General features: G+C 39.1%; 1 protein-coding gene across 1 annotated transcript; it reads left to right on the forward strand.

Annotated features, from left to right (window-relative positions):
• The first annotated feature begins 7,252 nt into the window (after positions 1 to 7,252).
• Positions 7,253 to 24,677, forward strand: DNAJA2 (DnaJ heat shock protein family (Hsp40) member A2). The gene is made up of 9 exons (XM_027044402.2): positions 7,253 to 7,445; positions 9,159 to 9,218; positions 9,503 to 9,726; positions 12,675 to 12,755; positions 13,007 to 13,140; positions 14,853 to 15,049; positions 22,423 to 22,567; positions 22,706 to 22,833; positions 23,428 to 24,677. Exons 1-9 carry the CDS (start codon positions 7,368 to 7,370, stop codon positions 23,617 to 23,619), a joined length of 1,239 nt encoding a protein of 412 aa, XP_026900203.1. The 5' UTR covers positions 7,253 to 7,367; the 3' UTR covers positions 23,620 to 24,677.
• The last annotated feature ends 276 nt before the right edge of the window (positions 24,678 to 24,953 follow it).

Consider the following 24,953-nt stretch of genomic DNA (forward strand, 5'->3'; position numbering starts at 1 on the left):
TAACAAGTGCCTATCAATAAAGAATTAATCATGGTATAGTCTCACAAAGTATGTTCCTATAAAAAAATTAGAAAAAAAATGAAATAAGTCTATATACTGATATAGAATTTTCAGGATTCATTAGGTGATCAAAGCCAATGCTGAGAAGTACATATAGTATTCTAATTTTCATATTAACAAAAAGTGGAGATAGAATATAAATATTTGTTTGACTTGTACAAAGAAACAATAGAAGGGGGTGTCTGGATGGCTCCGTCAGTTGAGCTTCTGACTCTTGATATGGGCTCAGGTTGTGATCTCACAGTCACGGGATGGAGCCCAGCATCAGGCTCCATGCTGAGAGGAGCCTGCTTATGATTCTCTTTCCCTCTCTCTCTGCCTCTCCCTCCCCCCTTTCCTTTCCTCTCTGTCCCTCCTCTGCTCAAGGTGCTTGTGTGCTTTCTCTCTCAAAATAAATACAAACTTAAAAGAAAAATGGAAGGATAAGTTAAGAAATATAGGCAATGGGGTGAGGTAATCTTGTTAGCAAGATGTCTACATTTATGGACTTATATGTGTAGGAACCATTCAAGTTGAGATAGATAATCCTAGAAAACAGTTGATCCCAAAAGTCATTTAATGAAATTTTTCTATTGTAGATTAAATCAAGTACTTTTTTTTCCTTTTTCATTTGAGAAATTGGTTAATCCTTCTGACCCAGATATTTAGAAAGAAAGCATTAGGACTCTTGATTAGGCTAGAATTGAAAAAATATCTGATACCCTTTAATATAATTAAAGTTCTGTAATAAATCATCTTGGGTTTATGAAGCATATCACACCAGATCTGAAAAGGTTTCAAAGCAATACTGGCTGGTACTAGAAATTTAAATTCCTGTGGATTGGGTCCCAAATTATAAGGCTAAAATTCTTCCTCTAGAATTCACCATCCATCAAATTTCCTATAGTTCCATCCCCTTTTCTGAACTTACCTTTGCCTTCTTGTTCAAAGAAAAACCTGTAGGCCACTCAAACTGTGCCTGTTTTTCCTCCTTATCCCTGGGCTTCCTGCCCTCTAATCCCTAGACTTTGAATGCTACCACAGGATAACTGCTACAAGTGTATCCCACCCCTGACTTATTCCCTGAGTTCCAAGTGATTCAGTCTGATTCCTTAGCCTACGGCTCTAGTTAAATATTAGAATTTCAAATTTAACTAGATAGAATATAATTCATATAACCAGCAAATCTGTTTTTGTTTTTGTTTTTTTTATCTCTTAGGCTCTTTTTTATCCCCTTAGTCTTTTTTATCTATGTAAATGACTCTATCAGCAGCTTAGCCTCAAGTTAAAACCCTAGACATCATCTTCTCTTCTTTTCAATATCCACATTAAAACAATCAGTGAGTCATATAGGGCCATGACCCATAATCTATTTAACAATGTCAATTTACCACATTCTTAAAATCTCACTGTCAAAAATTAACATTTCTCCCCTGCAAAGTCTCAAACTCCTACTATTCTCACTAATGGTCTCCACTTTGCTAAATCCAATCCTGGTGTGGTTGACAGATTGTTAGAATCAAGAGTCTTAGAGGGAATGGAAAGCTAGTCAGTAAATGGGACTAAGGATAGTTTGGCAATGATCGAGTCCTAAAACTATGAGAGTAAGTAGTTCCAAGGCAGTGTAGGACAAGATCATTGGATTTGAGTTGTAATAACTGAGAGGTCAGGGTGTTGGAAGGATCATTTACACATATATTTCAGGCCAAGAATTAAGACAGTAGTAGAGTTGGAGAGAGTGAGCCAAGAGCTAAAATTTTTGAGAAATATGGGGGAATGACTCTAAGGGTTAATAAATTGACGATGCATTATGGAGTAGTAGGTGATATAGTCTGGTGACTAGATAGTAAAAGCTTTGTTTTTAGGAATGCAGGAGGGAGAAATATATGGAAACAGCTTTGAGGATCATCCATCCTACCTCCAAGCCTTACTTCTGAGATATATACCAAATCCATTCATTCCTCTCCATTTTCACTTTTGTCATCCTACTCCAGATTGTCTACCTTTCTCTCTCCTGGGTCCCTGCAATTAAGCTTCCTAATTGGTTTCCTTAATCCTTATTTAACAACACTTTATTTTGTGTATCTTTGATACTGTGATTTTACTTTGATGAAATTCACCAAGAAAGAAGGTGCCTGATAAAAAAAACTGAATCCAAGATTGTGACTACTTTAATGACTAAATCAGAATTGAATAAGCTTTATGTACGCTATTCATTTTTTTGTTTTTTGTAAACTATGATTTTTTTTTCTGATTAAACAATCACGAGACCTCTTAGCACTATGTGTAAGAGAAAGATTTGACACTTAAATGTCACTATAGATTTTGGATGTTTTTCCTAATCTATATTATCAATTGTTTAATAACAATTATTGTAATGCTTAAGGCATGGAAATTTTATTAAGCAAATTCATAGCTTTGGAGTATTTTAAGAACTGTACTCCAGAACAAAATTGTTCTTCATGTATATGTTCTTCATGTTTGAAACTGACAGAAATACTATCAATATTCTAGAAATGTATCCTACAGGAGCAACAAAAAGTATACACAAAAATTAGACTATAAGCTCATATAAGTATTGTTTACAACGTTTTTAAAAAAGGGTAAACAATCTAAGTGTTCAAAAAGAGAATCACCTTAGACTTTAAAAAAAAATACAATGCCCTACCCTGTTTCTGATCAATTCAGTCAGGACATCTGGGAGGAGAGACTTAGGCACTGCCATTTTTAAAAAGCTTCTCTAGGGGGTTCTAACATGCAGTTATTCAATGCACCATCCTAGATAAATTTACCCAGCCTTATCTCTCTATACACCACTAATACGTTGAAGGGGTTCCAAATTTACATCTTTAACCTGAAACACTCCCCATTCAAATTCCATTCTTATAAACCCAACTATTTGTTTAACATTGCTCCATGAATATCTAATAAACATCTCTAATTTAACATGAACTTTTATTTTTACCACACTCCCATTTCCAACAAACATTTAATTCTGTCAGCTCCAAGTTCAAAATACATCTAGAATCCAACCAATCCTCACCAACCCCACCTCTTCTATCCTGCCCACTTCATGTCTCAGCCTGGGTTTTATTGCAATAGCTTCTCAGCACAGCTATCAGAGTGATACATTTAAAATGGTAACTTAGGTTTTTCCTCTGCTCACAACCTTTTAATGGTTTCTCATCACAGAATAAAAGCCAGGTCTTTAAAATGGACCTAATTAGGGGCGCCTGGGTGGCTTGGTCGGTTGGGCATCCGACTTCGGCTCAGGTCATGATCTCACGGTCCGTGAGTTCGAGCCCCGCGTCGGGCTCTGTGCTGACAGCTCAGAGCCTGGAGCCTGTTTCAGATTCTGTGTCTCCCTCTCTCTCTGCTCCTCCCCAGTTCATGCTCTGTCTCAAAAATAAATAAAAGTTAAAAAAAATTAAAAATAAAATAAAATAAAATGGGCCTAATTGGGTCTCTCACAACTTGTGATTTTACCACCTCTCCTTCCACTATCTCCCTAACATGCTGTACCCAGCCATATTTGCCTCCTTCCTGTAAGTAAGACAGGCCTGTTTTGCCTTAGGGCCTTGGCAGGCCCACTGCCTGGGAGGTCGCTCAAATATCCTCACTTCTTTTAGACTGAAATGCAAATGTAACCTTATCAATTAAGTCTTCCCCATATACCCTAAATAAAAATAGTATCCAATCCCAATACTCTCTATCCCTTTTCCTTTTCTCCAGAGTACATATCACCATGTGATATACCATATATTTGTTTACTGTCTTCCCCCCTAGATAGAAGTTGAGGGCAGGGATTTTATGACTATATCCCTAACCCTGATAATGTCTGATACATTATGGGCCCTAATATATATCTGATGATGAATGAATATGTAGAGATATTTTCTCCACTATTTTTTCCCAAACAGTTAGATAGCTAAACATCCATTCTTATGCTTACTATACCATTGCAATGTATAAGCAAATTGAACCTTTACAGTGTGCTAATTGATATGGAAAAGTTTGACATGACATGGTTTGACAGGTTAGCAGTGGGGCTATACACCATATACAATCATATACACATATGTGTATATATATTTGTGTGTGTATATGTATATAAATATTTGTATGTATATAAATATTTGTATGTATACATCATATACAACCATGTTGCTCCATCACTGAACAATCTAGTTGAGGAACTACAAAGAATTTAGTGATCCGAACCCCACAATTTTTTCTCCCCAGAGTACCAACAATCAATTCTGTAGTCTTAATATCTTCATGACAAGAGCCATTAGCACTTTCTTTTGTATCCCCTGAAAAATATTTTAACTGGCATCACCTGCCCTGTACATTCAAAACTAATTAGATAAAAAGCTGAAAGCAAAACTGAACTGCCTAAATCATATACACAGGGCTATCTGCAAAGTAATGGATTACATAGTCTGTATTGTGTTAGTTGTGAACAGTATGAATGGCTTTAAAACTCTTACAGTTCATACACTCCGTCCCTAGTCCTTACCCACCACCTCCTCCCCACCCCAACCCCGCACAATTACACCAAATTATTAAAAATTTTAAAAAGGAATTGAATATAAGCCTGGCATAAATCTGAAATCACTAGCGCCTCCAACTTTAAATCATTTGCCTACTGAGAACAGCCCTCAGATGACTGTGACTCAGCATTTTATGGTGCCTGACACATGAAATGAGATAAAGGTCTTGTTCCCTTCATGGCATTAGTTAAATATGGAGCTAAAATAAAAGAGCTACCTTAAAAACACAAAGCCAGTGGCTGAAATATTATAGTGCTCACAATGACACAGGTTTGACTCAGTATGTGATGACAGGGAGGAGAGCATGTGTCAGCTAAAACACACAGAACTGTTCTGAAATAACTTGTTGACCTATAAAATTAGCAATAACCATACTGACTACAATGAACACTCAGCAATGGAGAAAATATAAGTAAATGAAAACAAAATTAAAATATGAACTATGGTGCTGGCTTAGAGACAGGTAAAAAAAAAAAATAACTTTGAGCTAAGGAGGGAATTTACCCAGCTACTCTTCAATAGAATATCAGAAACTAAAATTGAACTAAATGAGGATTTTTTTCCTTCTTGTAAAAAAAAAAAAGTTTGAGTAAAACTGAAACAGAAAAGTCCAGCTCTTTTTGACTCTTTATGGGCAAAAAAAAAAAAAAAAAAAAAAAAAGGATGAAAATAAGGTAAACTACATAAAGGTTGCAATAATGACCAAGTTTTCAGTTCATATTCTCAGGTGGAGCAGGAACTGTTGAATGAAGAAGAAAGTATGGTAATTGGTAAGCTGGGAGATCTGGAGAGGTGAGATCATGAAAAAGGACTGAGGGGCATTCCACATAGGCAAGGAGGAAGCTGGGGAATCCCGCTCAGGAAGCCAGGTATTTAAACGAATAAAGACAAAACGAATAGACAGATATGGAAACAGCCTACAGGCAAATGGGTAAAAACCAACTGCTAATATAGTTGGTTTTAGCTCCTGTTCTAAGTATGCTACTAACTCTTTTAATCCTGAAAATAAGCCAATGACACAAATACTACTTGACACGTGAGGCAATAGCCTCAGAAAAATTAAGTAACTTGCTCAAGGTCACATTGTAATAAATGGCAGAATCAGGCCACCAACCCACATAATCTAACTTCACTACAACTTTACACTGCTTTTTATGAATGTCTCAAAATGTGAAAAGGAAGTGGGGAAACTGAAATTACTGAGGCCTTTACTGCATTCAAAACCAGACCCTGTGGGGCACAGAAGAATGAATTTCCCCTGAGTAACCTACAGCCTATTAATGGAGTTCAGACTCACACCAAAATACTATTTAAATTGCACATCAGACCCATCTAGGAGAGGCACAAACTTAAGGTAGTGGAAACTCAGATGAGACAGTGGTATTCCCGGATTGGGGAATCAAAGAAGACTTCACTGAAAGAACAGCATTTGGGGTAGGATTTGAAGAAAAGGTTAAGAGTTAGGTGGAAACAGTACCATGACTTCCCACCAATTACTCCCCAGGGTTTTCAGGATAAATTTTAAACTCCTGGGCATGGTACTCCAGGCCTTCCGCAACTAGGTCTGGAGGAATGCCGAGGAAGAGAGCTTAGCCTGAGTGAGATAATTATGTTGGAGTCTTTACCACCAGTTCAGGTTGCAAAGGATCAGAACATTTTATTTTCCTGTCCATAAATCGTTAGTGAGTTGAAGGCAGGCACTAGGGCTTATTCTCTTGTAACACCCCTCCCCCAGTCCGTGTCTGTACCATCACAGCACGTGGTAGGTGCACTGCAAACATTTTGAAAAGCGAATATAAATCTCAACGGGCATCAATCACCAGGTGATTTTGTGTCCTGTCAGGCTGCCTTATACCATCTAGAATTCTGGTGTTTGCTAATTTTAAAGCTATCAAGTTAGAGACTTAAACACATGACCCAGACCCAACGGGTCGGCCTTAATTTGGATCCTGAAGCCACAAACAGATTGTGAAAAGACAATTTGTGATTAAGGCAATTGTGAAAATCTGAACATGGGCTAAATGTGATGACGTGATTATGCCTTAAAAACTCATGTTAGAGACATATATATTTATGTTTATGAATAAAATGGTTTCCCTTAAAACACTTAAGATTAAGGAGTATGAGGCTGGAGGAGATGAAACAAAATCGGTAAAATGTAGCTAACTGTTGTACTCCTCGGTGTAACATACTACCTTTGGTGTTTAAAAATTCCTTAATACAAAACAAACACGCAGACAGAAAGACACGCACACCCACCCCCCAGGAGCTGTTTTTCTCGTAGCCCCGAGGGAACTAGACGCAGAGAGACCACCTGCGGCATCTCGGATTCAGAGGACGACCTCAACGGGGCCTCCCGCGGGGGCCCGGCCCGGTTTTCTCGCCCGCCGGATTCGAAGCTGACCAAAGGGACAGCCTCTTCATCCCCTCAGTACCCTCCATAAACGCCTTTCGCAGGGAGCTGAATCCTTGGAAAGCGCAGATCACTGTTGTCTCAGTTTCCCAGGGCTTGGACCCTGAGCAAAAGCGAGCCCACCGCAAGCTCGGGCACCACCACCACAAGCTCGGTCACCACCACGACCCTCGACAGCCGCTGCCAAGCGCTCGGGGCGGACTCCGCGTAGCGACGTCACGGCGCGCCGTGCGCCGGGTCAAAGTTCAGCTCCGCCCCTCTTCCCCCTCGCTGTCTTCCTCGGCCTGTGCTGCCGCCGACGCCGCTGTGGGCCTGGCTGCGCTCCGTCGCCTTCTCCTCTGAGCGCTTCCCAGCCGGCCGCCATGGCGAACGTGGCCGACACTAAGCTGTACGACATTCTGGGCGTCCCACCCGGTGCCAGCGAGAACGAGCTGAAGAAGGTAGTGGGGAGCGGGACGGGCCAGGCAGGGTGTGAGGGGCGCGGGCCTGCGTGGCTGGGGCGGCCAGGCCGCGCTACGGGGCTGCCCACGAGCCGGCGCCGGACGCGGCGGGCCCAGGCTGGGGGGCGGTGGCGGCGAGACCGGCCTCGGCTGACCTTGGGCTGTCGGCCCCGCCCGCCCGCCCGCAAATGCAGCAAATAAAACCCACCCCTGCGCAAACACCAGAAGAACGCTTCCTTCCTGTCTCTCCCGGCGGGCGCCGGAGGTTGGGCGCTCCCGGGAGGCTGCAGCCTGCTCGGCCCTCCCCGCGCGGAGGTCACCACCCTGGAAAAACAGGTTGGACAGAGGCGAGCAGCGCATCTCGCCCCGGGAGAGAAGTTGTCCACGTCGTGATAGTCGGCGTCGGAGCCGAGTCGGGGCTGGGTCTAGGGTCTGGCGGGAGGGTTGAGGCCGCCCCCGTCGGTGCCTCCGGGCAGTGGGGGATGTTTCCTGGGTGCCGCGGCCGCAGGAGCACCTCGCTCTTTTCCTCCTCCGCTCACAGACCCTTGGGTCTGTGTTCGGATGTATTGTTCTGTGGGCAGGTAACCTAGATGTTCTGTATCCGCTTCGGGAATAAGCCGTGGGTCTCGGCCAAACACCTGAGTGCACACTAAAAATAAATATAAGACCTTATTGTTGTTTGTAGTGCTGCGAATCTTTGATCTAAGGATTTCAAGGCACTTGCGGCATTTGATTAAACCCTGTACCGTCTTCCCCGATTTTAGAGTATCCAGATTTGTAAGCTGAGAAAAAATGAGAATGCTCCTTAGGCACTGGGACCAATACAGTTGAGCGTAAAATGGACTTCCTGTTACCTTACCGGAAATGCTAGTCTGTATTATATAATTTCATGTGTCTGTGAATAAAGACTTAAGTGCTGTATATCCCAGGCACCTAAAATGTATGCAACTTCGCGAAGACTGAGGTCACTCCAATTAATTAAGACCCTAATAAATCCACCACATGAAATATTAAAAGCTTCTCCTGGTATTACAACCAGAGGAAAGGCAGGAGCTATCCTGAGCAGAGATTCTTAGTTTAATTTTTAGTAGTAATGTTTTGCAGTTTGCTAAGCTTGCCAGTCATTTCTTTCTTTTTTTTTTTAATTTTTTTTTAACGTTTATTTATTTTTGAGACAGGGAGAGACAGAGCGTGAACAGGGGAGGGTCAGAGAGAGGGAGACACAGAATCTGAAACAGGCTCCAGGCTCTGAGCGGTCAGCACAGAGCCCGATGCGGGGCTCGAACCCACGGACTGCGAGATCATGACCTGAGCCGAAGTCGGCCGCTCAACCGACTGAGCCACCCAGGCGCCCCTTGACAGTCATTTCTTAAGAGTTCATTGGAGTCATCTTGGTCTGGTTACTGGCCATCAAAGTCATTTGACAATAGTGAAGATGCAGAATTTTCCAGTATTTTGGTTTTTCTCTGGCATTGTTCAAGTATAGCTGCTGTCTGCTTTTTTGGATCAAGTTAGTGAGTAAACAGTATTGGGATGGATAAATTAGTAATTATGAATCTAGATGCCAAACAGTCTTAGTGAATAAAAGATAATTTTTGGAAGGTTCTGATTTTAGAACAATTGCTTCTCAGAAAAATGGATATTTAGTACTCACAAATCTTTAAAGCAGATTTTGTATGTAACCTTTTTTAAAAATTCTCTTTTTTATTGAAGGCATACAGAAAGTTAGCCAAGGAATATCATCCTGATAAGAATCCAAATGCTGGTGACAAAGTAAGTTGACACTTTTCCCCATGAGGTTTCAGTTTTAAATTGCCCTCCTTAAAAACAGGAACGTTGTAAGAAAAGTCCCATCTATGCCTGTAGAGCCAAATCTTTACGTTAAGAATATTTTGGTTTTATAATGGGAATGCCCGCATTCCGGGCAGAGGGAGGTAGGACCAGAATCAAACCAAATGTAATTTGTAGCTTTTCTTTTAGATTCCAGATTCCCTTAACCTTTCCCCCACTCTTCTTCCTGAGAACCCAATTGTTTTCCTTGTTACTTTTCTTTATAGTTCAAAGAAATAAGTTTTGCATATGAAGTACTGTCAAATCCTGAGAAACGTGAATTATATGACAGATATGGAGAACAAGGTCTTCGGGAAGGTAGCGGCGGAGGTGGTGGCATGGATGATATTTTCTCTCACATTTTTGGTGGGGGATTGTTCGGCTTTATGGGCAATCAGAGTAGAAGTCGAAATGGCAGAAGAAGAGGAGAAGACATGATGCATCCACTTAAGTAAATATCTTTTTTCTTAAAAAAATATTAAGTACTACTTTTTCATGTAGTAATGCTCAGTAAAGAGAAATGTATTAAAAATGTTCATCCTTTGTCAGAAAAAAAAAAATCTTCCATGTCCTTGCTATCTTCTTTGGGTGACTAAATTGAATTTGGTAACCTAGGTGTTTGTACTTTGCTACAGATCTGAAAGGATGGTGTTTTTAGTGAGTAGGTAGGTGGTTTTGTTATATGCGTCTGAAGCTGCTTTTACTAAATCATTTAAAATTTCAACTATGAAGATTATTTGCTTTTTAAGTATTTAAACTTTACAAGTTACTTTTTGTTTAAAAACTTACAAAGTGAGTGACTCTGACTAGTTTGTTTACACTGTTACAGTCACTCATTACTTGATCCTCAGTGTGAACTCTCCTAAATTGGTTTCCATGGAGCTTGCTGGCTTCAAGCCTGACATTAACCTGCCAACATATGAATGGTGTCTGACCTTGATCTTAGACTGCTAACCACCGATGGCCCTCTACAGTATGAAAATAGCTATTTTTCTTTGCAAAGTTTGTGAGGTCTTTTATCCTCTTCGTGAACCAAAAATGGTTTTACTAGCAAATGCCAGAGACTTGACTTTCATCGTTTATTTAAAATATTTCATATTACCTAATTTATATATTTGAGTAGATTAGAGGAAGTGTAAACTGTTACATTGTTTGAATCTCATTCTCAAATTTGTTTGTATTTTAAAAGAATTTATCCTCAGAAATTATCATTAGGATATTATTCGAAGAGTAATACTTGTATGGTGTGTGTTCTTTTTTCTTTGATACAGAAGTGATCTAAGAAGTAAATAGGATCAAGAGAGTGCTTGCTGTACCTTAATAAATTCTTAATATTCTCCTTAAAATTTTTTTCAAATTATATAGTAAATGCCTGTTTTAATATTATTTAGAATTTACCTGTTGTTACATTTCATTTTGGGTGGCTTTATAATATTCCATTCCATGATTTATTTAATCATTCACCTTTTCTATAAGCTGTTGCTAATATTTTTCTGTAATGAGTAACTGCTTTGAGTATCTTTATATACAGCTTTGTCTCTTCTTGGCAGAGATTCCCAGGCAGGCATCAGTGTTTTGAGGCTGATAAGTACAACTAAATTGCCTTGTAAAGGATTGTGCCAGTTTAGCACCATTGGTGGATAGTGCCAGCTTGGCCAGACTATTACCCACATTTTTTGTCCATTGGCCATGTTGAAGTGCGTATTTTTCTGGCCTCTTAGATAGTGGTTTTGCATACTGATTGCAGTTTAATATACAAGGAGGAAAAGACATACCTATTTTTTTTTTCTGTAAATGATTTGGTTAAAGATTGTTATGAGTACTAAAAGAAAGATGCAGCCAATTGCTTTTGTCTAAGATTAAGCTGTAGCTATGTCATTATTTGCAAGTGTTGATAATGTTTTGTCCCTAAGTGTCTTATTCTTATACTGCCTAGAATGTGTACAAATATTAGCTTGAAATAATGATTTTGGGAAAGTTTGAATACCACAAAATAAATATGGGTGCTTTGCAAATTACTTTTAACTATTGTTGCTCTATTTTAAAGTAAATCTTTACTGTTGAAAGAAATTTAAAAACACAATGAGATGGGTAAAAAAAGCACATTAAAAGCATTGCTTTCAGATCCTAAATGAATAGTGTTAAAAAAAAATTTTTTTTTTATTTAAAAATTAAATTAGGAAAGACCCACCCCCACCCCATGCAGGGCTTTCAACTCATGAACCTTGAGAACATGACCTGAGCCGAAGGTGAACACTTAACTGACTGAGCCTGCCAGGCGCCCCTGAATAGTGTTTTTGAGACTTGATATACATAGATTTTTTTTTGAGGTTGGTTTGGAAATGAATGGTCCTATAATTCATCTGCTGTATAAAGGTAGTTGGGTTTTATCAGTTGTGTATTTTTAATAGGCTGATAAGCTCTGCCTTTTTTATAAATGTCTATTTATTTTGAGAGAGAGACCATGCATATGAGCAGGGGAGGGTCAGAGAGAGGGAGGGAGGGAGGGAGGGAGAGAGAGAGAGAGAGAGAGAGAGAATGAATATCCCAAGCAGGCTTCATGTTCAGTGGGGAGCCTGATGCTGGGGCTTGATTTCACAAACCATGAGATCATGACCTGAGCCAAAATGAAAAGTTGGAAGCTTAGCCGACTGAGCCACTCAAGCGCCCCTAAACCTCCCCACTTTGATCATAGACCCCTTTGAAAGTTTGGTAAAAGTTAATTCAAATATATAATTTTGCTTATAAGTCAGTGGTTTCTTAAGACCTCTAAAACTTCTCTCTTGAAAACCTGTTCTTTTCCTCCTCTCTGTCACACTATTGACAAGGTCACTTTTTTTTTGTTTGTTTTGTTTTTGAGACATATACAATCTAAGTTGCATATAACTCCCATAAGTTGTAATGTAACTTTGTAGCTTTTCTAAAATTTGTCCTTGAGGGGAACAGAGTCTTTAGTAGAGCACGGATTCTGGAGCCAAACTGCCTGTGTGATCAAGTAAGGCAAGTTAACCTCTCTAGGGTCAGTTTTGTCTTGTAGGATGAGGATAATAATTGTACCACATTCACAGGGTTGGATTAGATGGAGGGGCTCCTGCTTGAGGCCAGAAGAAGGTTGATCCTTGAGTTTGTGCAGTTACCAACTTTATCAGAAAATGCAGCATAGTAAATTGTTGGCCCGATCCTGTAGGTTCTGGTTTTGACACCATATATACTGTCCATAACCATAAAATCCTGTTAATTTGAGCCACAAAATAAAACCTTAGTTGACTTAGTGTAAGATGTTTTTTAATTCTTTGTTTTAAAAAGCTATAGTGGAATTTGCTGTGTCAGCTGTCATGTATATCTTGTATTTAGGAGAACTTGGCAAAATTTGATTGAATCTAATTCTTTTCTCCCCAGAGTATCTTTAGAAGATCTGTATAATGGCAAGACAACCAAACTACAACTTAGCAAGAATGTACTCTGTAGTGCATGCAGTGGGTAAGTGTGTGTTCTAGTTTATAAAATGCATTTCATCTGATCTTTCAGTGGTACATTTAGTCTCTACCAGGTAAAAATTGTTCATGATTTAAACTACCCAACTCAACATTTTCTGATACTTCTGAAAGTCCATTTAAATACTGGTCATTGGGTGTTGAGAAGATGAAGTTGAAAAGCACTATTCTTGTTTTCCATGACCTATTGGAATGGTCTATGGGCAAAAATCTAATTTACACTTTTGCTTGCTTTAGCCAAGGTGGAAAGTCTGGAGCTGTTCAGAAGTGTAGTGCTTGTCGGGGTCGAGGTGTACGCATTATGATAAGACAGCTGGCTCCGGGAATGGTACAACAGATGCAGTCTGTGTGTTCTGACTGTAATGGAGAAGGTATGCATGCCAGTACTTCTCTGCTTTTATGTTGAAATGGATTGGGAATGCAGGAATTGGAGAGGCTTATATTTTTTCTTTTTAACGTGTGTATTCATACAGTTCCAAAAGAAAAAATGAAAATAATTATTATGTATAGGCCCAATGAACACAAATAGTAAGTTTACGTTACGTTCAGTGAAATGTTAGTCTTTTTTAGTTCCAAAAGGATGGGCAAAGTTTTTTGTCCCTTTATATTTTTAAAGGTTATATTTGAGAAAGAGGGAGATAGCAACAGATTGTACTGTAAGCTGCTAGCTTTTAAGGGTAGTTACAGGGATTGAAGTCCTTCTCACAGAAGTAAATACTTTAGGCTTTGAATGTCTTTGCAATACTTAGGCTCAGAATGGTTTTTGAAACTACTACTCACCCCTATCCTTGTAATGCTTTTATAGCCACAGACAATATATAACTAAATGGGCATGACTGACTTCCAGCTAAACATTTCTTAGAAAAACAAGGGCATACCCAATTTGGCCTGTGGGTTTTAGTTTGCCAGACCCTGTTGTAGAGCGGTGCTATCTAATAAAATTTTTCTACAATAACGGAAAAATACTGTATATGCAATGTCTAGTATGGTAACCGTTAGCCACCTGTGGCTATTGAGTACTTGAAATTTAGCTAGTGTAACTGAGTAACTGAATTTTTAATTTTAATTAATTTAAACTTTAAGTAGCCACAAATGGTTGGTGGCTACCACACTGAAAACAGTTCTAGAGCATGTTTTTCCAAATTGCTCCAGGAAGTGATGAGATAATGGAGAAACTACATATTATATTCCCTTCCTGTAACGTCTGAGTGCACTTTCTCTTATTAAAATTTCTAACAGTTTCTGCCATCAAGAACCAAGTTTACTGAAATCTTTTCCTGTGTACCACTACCATTGTGAGGAACTACAGAACATACTTTTTGAAAGCAGTGTTCTACAAAACAGTCCCTGAGGTCATTAATTATATGTGTCATCTAAGCATTAATGTGTGCCAATAATCAGCCGTCAAAAATCAATGATATTTTTTCATAATAAGTTATGTACAACTTCATGTTTACTTCATTATACCACTAATTAAATGTTTCAGAAGAATGCATAGAAAAGCTGTGTTGTTCTAAACGTGGTATGGAGATACTCAGTGTCAGATAAAATTCAGCCATCTCTTCTTTGGTTTTGGAAATTGTCAATGATAGTGCACCTAAATAAAAGGAAGATCCATAATAGAACACCTGAGCAGGGGTTAGTCTATGAAATAAATAAAATGCAGTACCGATTATACAATGTAATAATGATCCATAAAGGGTATTTAAATTTTTATTTGGGTTGTCTCTGACAGAGTTAAACCTGTATGAAACTAAGACTGAAAACAAAAAATGAAGAAGCACTTGTAGAAGCTTTAGCATTTGACCACGCATTTTGTTTCCTTGTTGATCCTTGGACTTTGTTTTAAATTTAGGAGATGAGTCAGCCAAGAAAGTGTATTTTAAAATACATTATACTCTGAAATAGAGGAGACTGGGTAGTAAGATGCAAGTTTCTGTTACTAAGAAAGATAGTTTAAACAAAACTTTAGATAGCAGTTAGATTCGGAACGTTTATTTAATGAATAAAAGCATTATCAAGACGTATCTTAAGAGTGCGGTATGGTTCTCTTGCTGGAAGTTTGAATGACCTCTCTTTCTAGGAGAGGTAATTAATGAAAAGGACCGCTGTAAAAAATGTGAAGGCAAGAAGGTGATTAAAGAAGTGAAGATTCTTGAAGTCCACGTAGACAAAGGCATGAAACATGGACAGAGAATTACATTCACTGGGGAAGCAGATCAGGCCCCAGGAGTGGAACCAGGAGACATTGTTCTTTTGCTCCAAGAGAAGGAACATGAGGTAATTTCCTTTTTGTTTGTTTGATTTTTGTTTTATGCAGAAATGAGTCTTTTGCCCAAGGTACGGGTTAGATCTTTTTGGGTTCTCTGGAACAACTTTGAACTTAAATGAAGTTGTTAAGTGCTTGGGCTGAGTTCATAAGAACTGACTAGTAGACCAACAAGCCAGGTGCAGTCAGAAGCACTGAAAAGGAGTCAGTTTTGGTTGCAGCTCAGCCATTGATTACACTGTAATCGTAAGTAATCCTGTTGTTTCTGTACCCCAGTTTCCTTATTTATGAAAATAAGGGCATTGGACCAGATGATCTAAGGCAGCTTATTTTTCATTGTGAAACTCCTTTGATTGGTGTTGAATGGTGGATAGATAGGGCTTCAGTCCTCAGTGCTTTTCTGTTGAATTGTTTTACATGTTGGGTTAACCAAGTGACCTTTTCTTGATAGAAAAAGTACTACAGTTTAAAAAAAATTTAGTCTGTTCTTATGTTGTATTTTAGGTTCAAGGCATAATTAACTGGTCCAACGATGTGGTCTAGTGTATATTCTTTTGATTATATCATTGCACCTCTATTTTCTGATGTGCCATATAGTATAGTATGAGCCTTTATTTTTTTTTACGAGCCTATTGTTATTTTTCTTTGTTTAATGTTTATTAATTTTTGAGAGAGGGCATGCTAGCAGGGGAGGGACAGAGAGAGAGGGAGACACAGAATCCGAAGCAGGTTCCAGGCTCTGAGCTGTCAGCACAGAGCCTGACGTGGGGCTTGAACCCACAAACCGTTGAGATCATGACCTGGGCCAAAGTCGGACACTTAACTGACTGAGCCACCCAGGTGCCCCTGTGAACCTTTATTCTTTTTTTTTTAAATAACTTATTGTCACATTAGCTAACATATAGTGTATACAGTGTAGTCTTGGCTTTGGGAGTAGATTCTCATGATTCATCACTTACATGAAACACCCAGTGCTCATCCCAACAAGTGCCCTCCTCAGTGCCCATCTTCCATTTTCCCCAACTCCCCAGCCCCATCAACCCTCAGTTCTCTGTATAATACCCTCCAGGGGTGCCTGGGTGGTTCAGTGGGTTAAGTGTCCGACTTCAACTCAGGTCGTCATCTCGCCGTTTGTGAGTTCGAGCCCCACGTCAGGCTCTGTACTGACAGCTCAGAGCCTGGAGCCTGCTTCAGATCCCGTGTCTTCCTCTCTGTCTCTGTCCCTCCCCCACTCTCTGTCTCTCTCCAAAATAAATAAACATTAAAAAAAATTAAACATGATTATAAAAATAAAATAATACCCTCCAGTTCCATCCATGTTGCAAATGGCAAGATTTCATTCTTTTCCATCACTGAGTAGTATTCCATTGCGTGTGTGTGTGTGTGTGTATATGTATGTATGTATGTATGTAGATACATACACACACATATGTATGTAGATACATACACACACACCGCACATCTTCTTTATCCATTCATCAGTTGATGGACATTTGGGCTCTTTCCATACATGTGCCCCTGTGAATCAGCACTCCTGTACCTTTTGGATAAATTTCTAGTAGTGCTATTGCTGGGTTATAGGGCAATTCTATTTTTTAACTTTTTGAGGCACCTCCACACTGTTTTCCAGAGTGACTGCACCAGTTTGTATTCCCACCAAAAGTGCAAGAGGGTCCCCTTTTCTCCACATCCTCGCCAACATCTGTTTCCTCAGTTGTTAATTTTAGCCACTCTGACTGGTGTCAGGTGGTATCTCAGTGTGGTTTTGATTTGTATTTCCCTGATAATGAGTGATGTTGAGCATCTTTTCATGTGTCTGTTAGCCATCTGTATATCTTCTTTGGTCTTTGGAGAAGTGTCTATTCATGTCTTTCATTTTTTGATGGGATTATTTGGTTTTCAGGTGTTGAGTTTTGTAAATTCTTTATAGATTTTTGATACTCTTTATCTTATATGTCATTTGCACATATCTTGTCCCGTTCCATTGGTTGCCTTTTAGTTTTGTTGATTGTTTCCTTTGCTGTGCAGAAGCTTTTTATCTTTATCTTGATGAGGTCTCAGTAGTTCATTTTTGCTTTCGTTTCCCTTGCCTCTGGAAACCTGTCAATTAAGAAGTTGCTGCGGCTGAGGTCAAAGAGGTAGCTGCCTGTTTTCTCTTCTAGGATTTTGATGGTTTCCTGTCTCATGTTTAGGTCTTCCATCCATTTTGAATTTATTTTTGTGTATGGTGTAAAAAAGTGGTCCAGGTTCATTCTTCTGCATGTTGCCGTCCAGTTCTCCCAGCACCATTTGCTAAAGAGACTGTCTTTTTTCCATTGGATATTCTTTCCTGCTTTGTCAAAAATTAGTTGGTCATACATTTGTGGGTACATTTCTGGGTTCTCTATTCTATTCCATTGGTTTATGTGCCTGTTTTTGTGCCAGTACCATCCTGTCTTGATGATGACAGCTTTGTAGTAGAGGCTAAAGTCCAGGATTGTGATGCCTTCTGCTTTGGTTTTCTTTTTCAACATTACTTTGGCTATTTTGGGTCTTTTGTGGTTCCATACAAATTTTAGGATTGTTTGCTCTAGCTCTGAGAAGAATGCTGGTGCTATTTCAATTGGGATTGCATTGACTGTGTAGACTGTTTTGGGTGGTATTGACATTTTAACAATAATTTGTTCTTCCAATCCATGAGCGTGGAATGTTTTTCCGTTTCTTTGGGTCTTCATTTTCTTTCCTAAGCTTTCTATAGTTTTCAGTGTGCAGATCTTTTACCTCTTTGGTTAGGTTTATTCCTAGGTACCTTATGGTTCTTGGTGCAGTTGTAAAAAGCCTTTATTCTTGAAAGCTGTATCTGGAGCTATTCAGGAAACTTGTTTAGTAATCACCCAGATTCTTGACTATAAAAGCCTTTGACGGGGTTCTGGCATTACTTGATCTCATTGACTTGAGTTTCTCTGAAGGTCTTTATATCACAAGTCACCACTTTATTAGTTTACACTAAAAATTTCTCCCATTTGATGGTGATTTCTACAAATATTGAAAATCACGGGGTGCCTGGGTGGCTCAGTTGGTTGAGTGTCTGGCTCTTAATTTGGGGTCAGATTATAATCTCATGGTCATGAGATCGAGGCCTGTGTTGACACAGAGACTGCTTGGGATTCTCTCCCTCCCTCTCCCTATCCTCACTCTCTCTCTCAAAGTAAATAAAACTTAAAGAATCGAATCTAATAGAGAATAAAGCCATATTGAGACGCAGAGTCTGGGAATTTGATTAGATCAATTCCCATGCTAGGTTGTGGCTTGCTCTCCTTTGTTTTTCTCAGGGCAAATTTCTTGCCTTGGCAAAACTATAAATTACTATCTACATCTAGGCCCTTTGTGGATATTGCTAATCCTGCAAATATCAAGGGCTTCTTGATTGCTAAAAAAACAGTAATTCCTAGAATTCTGTCTTAAGGTCTTATAGGTTGAAATATTTGTAACTCTAGATTCTCTGTTAATTGGTATTTTAGCTACTTCCTCATTTGTTCAGTCATGCCTTTCATGCACACCACCATACAAAGGATGAAGGCAGAAAGATAGCCAAGTAATTGAGATGTTTATAAGCTTTATAGTATGCTTGGGTATAAACTGTATTTTGAGATGGTTCAGACAACACGTGGGTATTTTCGTTGCTATATCCTTGGAACAGTTACCAAATGATGTGTGGCACTGTAGTAGCGGGAGAGTAATGGGGAAGTTAAGTAATGCTTATTTGGCGGAGAGTTTTTGGTATGTCAGACTAATGGTGAAATCTTTTTTTTTTAACCCCTATATTCATTCTTTAATGTTGCTACATAATTTAAAAAAAAAAAAATGTTTATTTTGAGAGAGAGCACAGGCGGGGGAGGGGCAGAAAGAGAGAGGGAATGAGAATCCTCCAAGCAGGCCCTGTACTAACAGCATGGAGCTCCATCTCAGGAACTGTGAGATCATGACCTGAGCCAAAATCAGGAGTCTAATGCCTAACTGATGTTTCTAATGTTGCTACATAATTACATGGAAATTTTTTAAATGAAGATTACTGGATTTGGAGACAAGGACTTAAGTTCTGACTCCCCATTTACTAGCTTTGGGATCCCTGGGCTTGGCTTGGCTTTACTAAATACAAAGATAGGCCTCCCTTAGAAGGATATTGTAGAATCAAATGAGATCATGAATAAGCTACTTTTCTTTCTTAGGGCTATGGGGAGGTATTTGGAAGAAGGTCACCTCTTAAAATTGTTGGAAGGTGTGGATTGTATGGAATTTCCAACAGACAGCAAATGTAACTGTGTAAAGTAGAAAATAAGACGGTAGAGGTTAGAGTGGAAGTTCAGCTAGAAAGAGGTCAAAGATTTGGTTTTATTATGACCAGTAAAGTAAATTTGAGCCCAGGGTGGGATTTAGGCATCTTGTTTCGTTTATACCACTGGAAATATTAACCTCCCTTTTTTTTTTTTTTTTTAATGTTTATTCATTTTTGAGACACAGAGTGCAGGCAGGGAAGGGGCAGAGAGGGAGGGAGACACAGAATCCAAAGCAGGCTCCAGGCTCTGAGCTGTCAGCACAGAGCCCGACAATGTGGGGCTCAAACCCATGAACTGTGAGATTATGACCTGAGCTGAAGTTGGACACAACCGAATGAGCCACCCAGATGCCCCAAAAATATTAACCCTCTAAGAAAAGTTGGGTAGTCTCAACTAGTTCATGAAAAAGCTTGTAGTTCTTTTGTTAGGGGCTTTTTTCTTTTATTTTCTCCCCCCCACTCCCAACACTTGTGCTGAAGGAATTATGAGGCCATGAGATTAGGGTGGGTGCTGTTAGCTGAAACAGTATAAATCTTCTGATCAAAAGACATTTGATTTTGAGAGTGCAGTAAATCATGTGTATTCATCTTTCAGTACAGGTGTGTATCTGTTCTGGTGTTATGGCTACCATTGTGCATTTGCATAGCAAAAAATCACCATATCTGGTGATGTTAGTCCCTTCTCTGTTCTCTGTACCTTTGTTTTCCAGAAATTCTTACTGCTTTTAAGTCTTTTACTGTCTGGTTTTTGGTTTTTAATTAGTTGTTTTTTATTTATTTTTGAGAGAGAGTATGCGTAAGCGGGTGAGGGACAGAGAGAGGAAGATAGAATCTGAAGCAGGTTCCAGGCTCCAAAGTTATCAGCACAGAACCTGATGTGGGGCTCGAACTCATGAACTCTGATATCATGACCTGAGCTGAAGTCAAACACAGCCGACACTAAACAAAAGGACACTCAACCGACTGAGCCACCCAGGGACCTCTAATTAACATGGTTTTTAAAAAATTGCCTGAGTGTCCTTGCTTGTTTATTCTGTTTGAATTTTAGCACCAGGTTTTCTAATCTACTCACCTGTCCACTAGTCCCTGCCACCACCCCCCCTCCCCCCCCCCCCCCCCCCCCCCCCCCCCCCGTCGCCTTGATATCATTTTTAATTGGAATCACTTTAAGTTGAGCTCTTCTATCCAGGAGCATGGTGTCCCGTCTTATTCCTTTTTTTTTTTTTTTTTTTAAGTTTATTTTGAGAGAGAGTGGGGGGGGGGGGGGGAGAATCCCAAGCACCTCATTGTTAGTGCTCGCACTCACAAACCATGAGATCATGGCCTGAGCCAAAATCTAGAGTCAGATGCTTAACTGACTGAGCCACCCAGGTGCCCCTTGTTCCCTATTTCTAATGTAGTTTTAACCAAAGGATATTTGGTTATAGATGGTTCTTGGAACAATAATATTATAAGATGTTTAGAAATACTAACATTTTATAGATATTAAAGCATTAAAACATTCTGCATTGAAGAATCCTTATTGAACTTAATTTTTTCACCCATTGTGAGAAATACTTAAAGAAATGTACATAGGTAACATATATTCAGTGGTTCTCAACTTTTACATACATTAGAATCACCTGGTGTTTCTTTTTTTTAATTTTTTTTTAACGTTTATTTATTTTTGAGACAGAGACAGAGCATGAATGCGGGAGGGTCAGAGAGAGAGAGGGAGACACAGAATCTGAAACAGGCTCCAGGCTCTGCACTGTCAGCACAGAGCCCAAAAAGGGGCTCGAACTCACGGACCTGGGCCGAAGTCGGACGCTTAACCGACTGAGCCACCCAGGTGCCCCTGAATCACCTGGTGTTAAAACTACGGATTACTAGGCCCTACCTCCATAGTTACTGATGCAGTAGGTATGGGGTGTGGCCCAAGAATGTGCATTCCTAACAAGTTTCCTGGTGCTGCTGAGGCTGCTGGTTCAGGACCACTGATCCAAGATAATGGTTTGAGATTAACTTTTCTTCATGGGTAAATTTAGGAGGATAATTTAGGAAAAGAGGATATCTTTTAGATTTCCACTTTTTCCTGAATTAGCCAGCATTGTTTTTTTTGGAAGAGATTATTTTGTATTGAAAAAAATCTTAGTGACCTTTCATTGTAAATTTTGTTTCATCCTAAATCTCAAAGGCTAAGTATAGGTATTTGTAAATTTTTTTTTTTTTTTGAAAGAGAGTGTATGCGAGCAGGGGAGGAGCAGAGAGAGGTAGAGAATCTTAAGGAGGCTCCACATTCCTCACAGAACCTGAAGTAGGGCTTGATCTCAACCATGAGAAGGACCTGAGCCGAAATCAAAAGTCAGACACTTAACTGACTGAGCCACCCAGGTGCCCTGATATTTGTAAATTCTAATAAGCAAAAATTGTAAGTCAGGTATGTGTGAAGTTGGATATATTTTTCCTATACGTTAAAAGCTCAGAAACATATTTGATGTTTCTTGAATAATCATTGCATTACCTAGTCAATAGGCTTATAGTGTAATTAGTCACCCTTAGCATTTGCTGTTTGATTTACATTCACCTAAGCAGATTTTGAATTTTAGATGATATAAAACTTCTTTGTACATGTGTGTGAGCCCGTTTACTGGCTGAACATTACTGGTTGAACTTTATGTTGAATTTGGACTCTCCCCTTTACCTGTTAGGATCACGTCTGGGGAACAGTCCTAAGGTGAACCTGTTCTACAGAATCTTACTGGACTGTCTGCACCATTTTTTTTGCTCAGAGGCAGAGTCAGGAAATGGGCCACAATTGCAGAATATACCTGGTTCTGTTTTTTGGAGCCTCAGCCTGCCTTATGAGCCATTGTTTTCTCGATTCCAGTGCTTTTCTGACAGAATTTTCTAGCATATTAAGTGAAAATAGCTAGGTTTCCTTATGTAAATTTAGGGAATTAGGGATGATGACAATTTGGCTTTTACTATGAATGGTAGAATTAAGGTTTTGAAATTATTTCAAGGAGCACAGCACAACAGGTCATGGCTCCGTACTTTTTAAAAATGTTTTGTGTGGTTTATTTGTAGGTGTTCCAGAGAGACGGGAATGATTTGCACATGACATACAAGATAGGACTTGTTGAAGCTTTGTGTGGATTTCAGTTCACATTTAAACACCTTGATGGACGTCAGATTGTGGTGAAATACCCCCCTGGAAAAGTAATTGAACCAGGTAGATCTTGATTTTTGTTTGACCCAGGATTCCATGTGTTCTTTTGTGATTTTTAATTTTTTATAGCTAGTGACTCTCAAAAGAATTATTGAGTACCTTCTTGAATAAATTCTAGATAGTTTCCTTTTTACTCAATAGGATGTGTCCGTGTAGTTCGAGGTGAAGGAATGCCACAGTATCGTAATCCCTTTGAAAAAGGTGATCTATACATAAAATTTGATGTGCAGTTTCCTGAAAACAACTGGATCAACCCAGACAAGCTTTCTGTAAGTGTTCTCTAAGCAGCAGATAACTTAAAGTTTAATAATAGTTGCTTTTCTTTGTCACCGTTCATTTGTTTTTAGTGCTAAGATTAGAACACATAATTTACAAAATTTTACTTTTTTAACATTTGAGTGATTGTTGGGCCGTTCTGGTGGTTATTAAATGCGAGTCTTGCTGGTGTAAATGTTGACAGGGCCAAGCAGGGAATAGTAAAGAAGTAAAGCAGACTGGGTATGAGTTGGTGTTGGGAGGATTGGGGCTCTCTGGAGACCAGATCCCTCACCTGAAAAGGCATCCAACATATCATAGTATGCCATCTTAGCATCTTTTAGCTGTTCTATGTGGGAAGGCACGTCTCATGTGAAATCTTTCAGTGTTTTAATGTTGGGAACTGATTCTGGCTTTTTATTTTCTAAGTAGTAGTTGGGTTGTACAAAAGATTTCTGCAGATTTGGCCTGTGTGTCATCAGTTTGTGATCTCTGGCTTAAAGTGCACATAGGTTGACCTATCTTAACTCTCAAGCATATATCTTGGATTGTATCCAAAGGAAAGTTGAAGATATTTCCCAGCTAATCTGTGTTTTGTTTTAATGAAGGAACTAGAAGACCTTCTGCCATCTAGACCAGAAGTTCCAAACATCATTGGAGATACAGAGGAGGTAGAGCTTCAAGAATTTGATAGCACTCGGGGCTCAGGAGGTGGTCAGAGGCGTGAAGCCTATAATGATAGCTCTGATGAAGAAAGCAGCAGCCATCATGGACCAGGAGTGCAATGTGCCCATCAGTAAACTCTGCAAACAAATTGCACAGGTGGATTTTCTTTCCACATTTGCTCAGTTTGCTTTCAGCTATCCAGCTGGAGTGTCTGGTCAATCCAGATGAACTGATGGACATCTGTTGGTCTATGTGTAACTTTTAAAATTGGTATAGTATCTACAGAGTGTATAATTTAAACTAACCACAAAGCTTTACATCTTCATTTTGACTGTTCTGTAGCAGAATAAAGCACTTGAAAGGAAACAAGACTCCCTTTCACACATGGGTTATAAGTTTCAGTCCTGGTATCTGTGCTTGATTTTTATCAGTTTTGTGTAGATTTTATGTTCATATTTTAAATCCAAATCCCACATTGTAAAGTTTGTGTACAATTTGTCCTGAAGCTTTGTGTTTGGCTGCACCTGCGTAAGCTGCTACAAATAGAATAAAGAATTTCATAGCCTGTATCTATCATTTAGATGCATGGAAAAATGGGCTTTGCACACAATGGGTTTGGAGCTGACTGGGAACAATGGAGAAAATAACATTAGCTGTGGTTGTAAAGTTTTTTTTTTTTTTGTTTTGTTTTGTTTTTCTTTCCCCCCTCTTTTTTTTTTTTTAACCATCTTGTGAAAGGTTTCTGAGACTCAATAATAAAAAGCAGTTGGTATAAATTATTCTTTGTGTCACATTTTTAGAAGGAAAAACATACTTTGAACTGTAAAATGTATCTTTAAGCTGGAGAATGTATCCTTCATTCTGGTTCTTAAGCAGCCCTTAAAAGCCCATTGGCCTGAAGCTTATGCTTCAGGTACATGCCCATTTTATAGTTTTAAAAGGCAAAAAGAAAGTTTGACATGTTGGTAAAAACAGGCTTTATTGGCTTCAACTGATGCTTTGTACAGTCAAGGACATCTGAGTTCTGTAACTCATAAGTTATAATCCTGAGCATTGGGGCCAGGTTAACCTAGCCGCTGTATTTCCCCACCACCTCCCCCTTTTAAAAATAAGGTAACAGCAAATCAATATTAGAACCATGTCTGCATAGAACCTGTTAAAATGCTCTGTTTTCATTAAATGTTAAGTTAAAGATTCTCTGTCTCCATTAAGTTGAATATTTGAAATTGGGGGAAGCATCGATTACTAATGTTTTATAGAAAAGTAAGACTCTTAGGCTGGTATGAGAAAAATCAGGTAAAACTATGAAAAGGATGTTGTGTTGCTCTTTCCATCTTCTACTACCTTTTCATTCCCAGAGTAGATATTTTTAGAACACACTTTAATTTTAGGGAAAAGAGACATCAGTTATACATTTTACATTTGTAAAAGAACAAATGGGGAAAACTGAAATCTAAAAAATGTATTA

This window comes from Acinonyx jubatus, chromosome E2 (genome assembly GCF_027475565.1).
Source record: "Acinonyx jubatus isolate Ajub_Pintada_27869175 chromosome E2, VMU_Ajub_asm_v1.0, whole genome shotgun sequence".
Lineage (NCBI taxonomy): Eukaryota > Metazoa > Chordata > Mammalia > Carnivora > Felidae > Acinonyx > Acinonyx jubatus.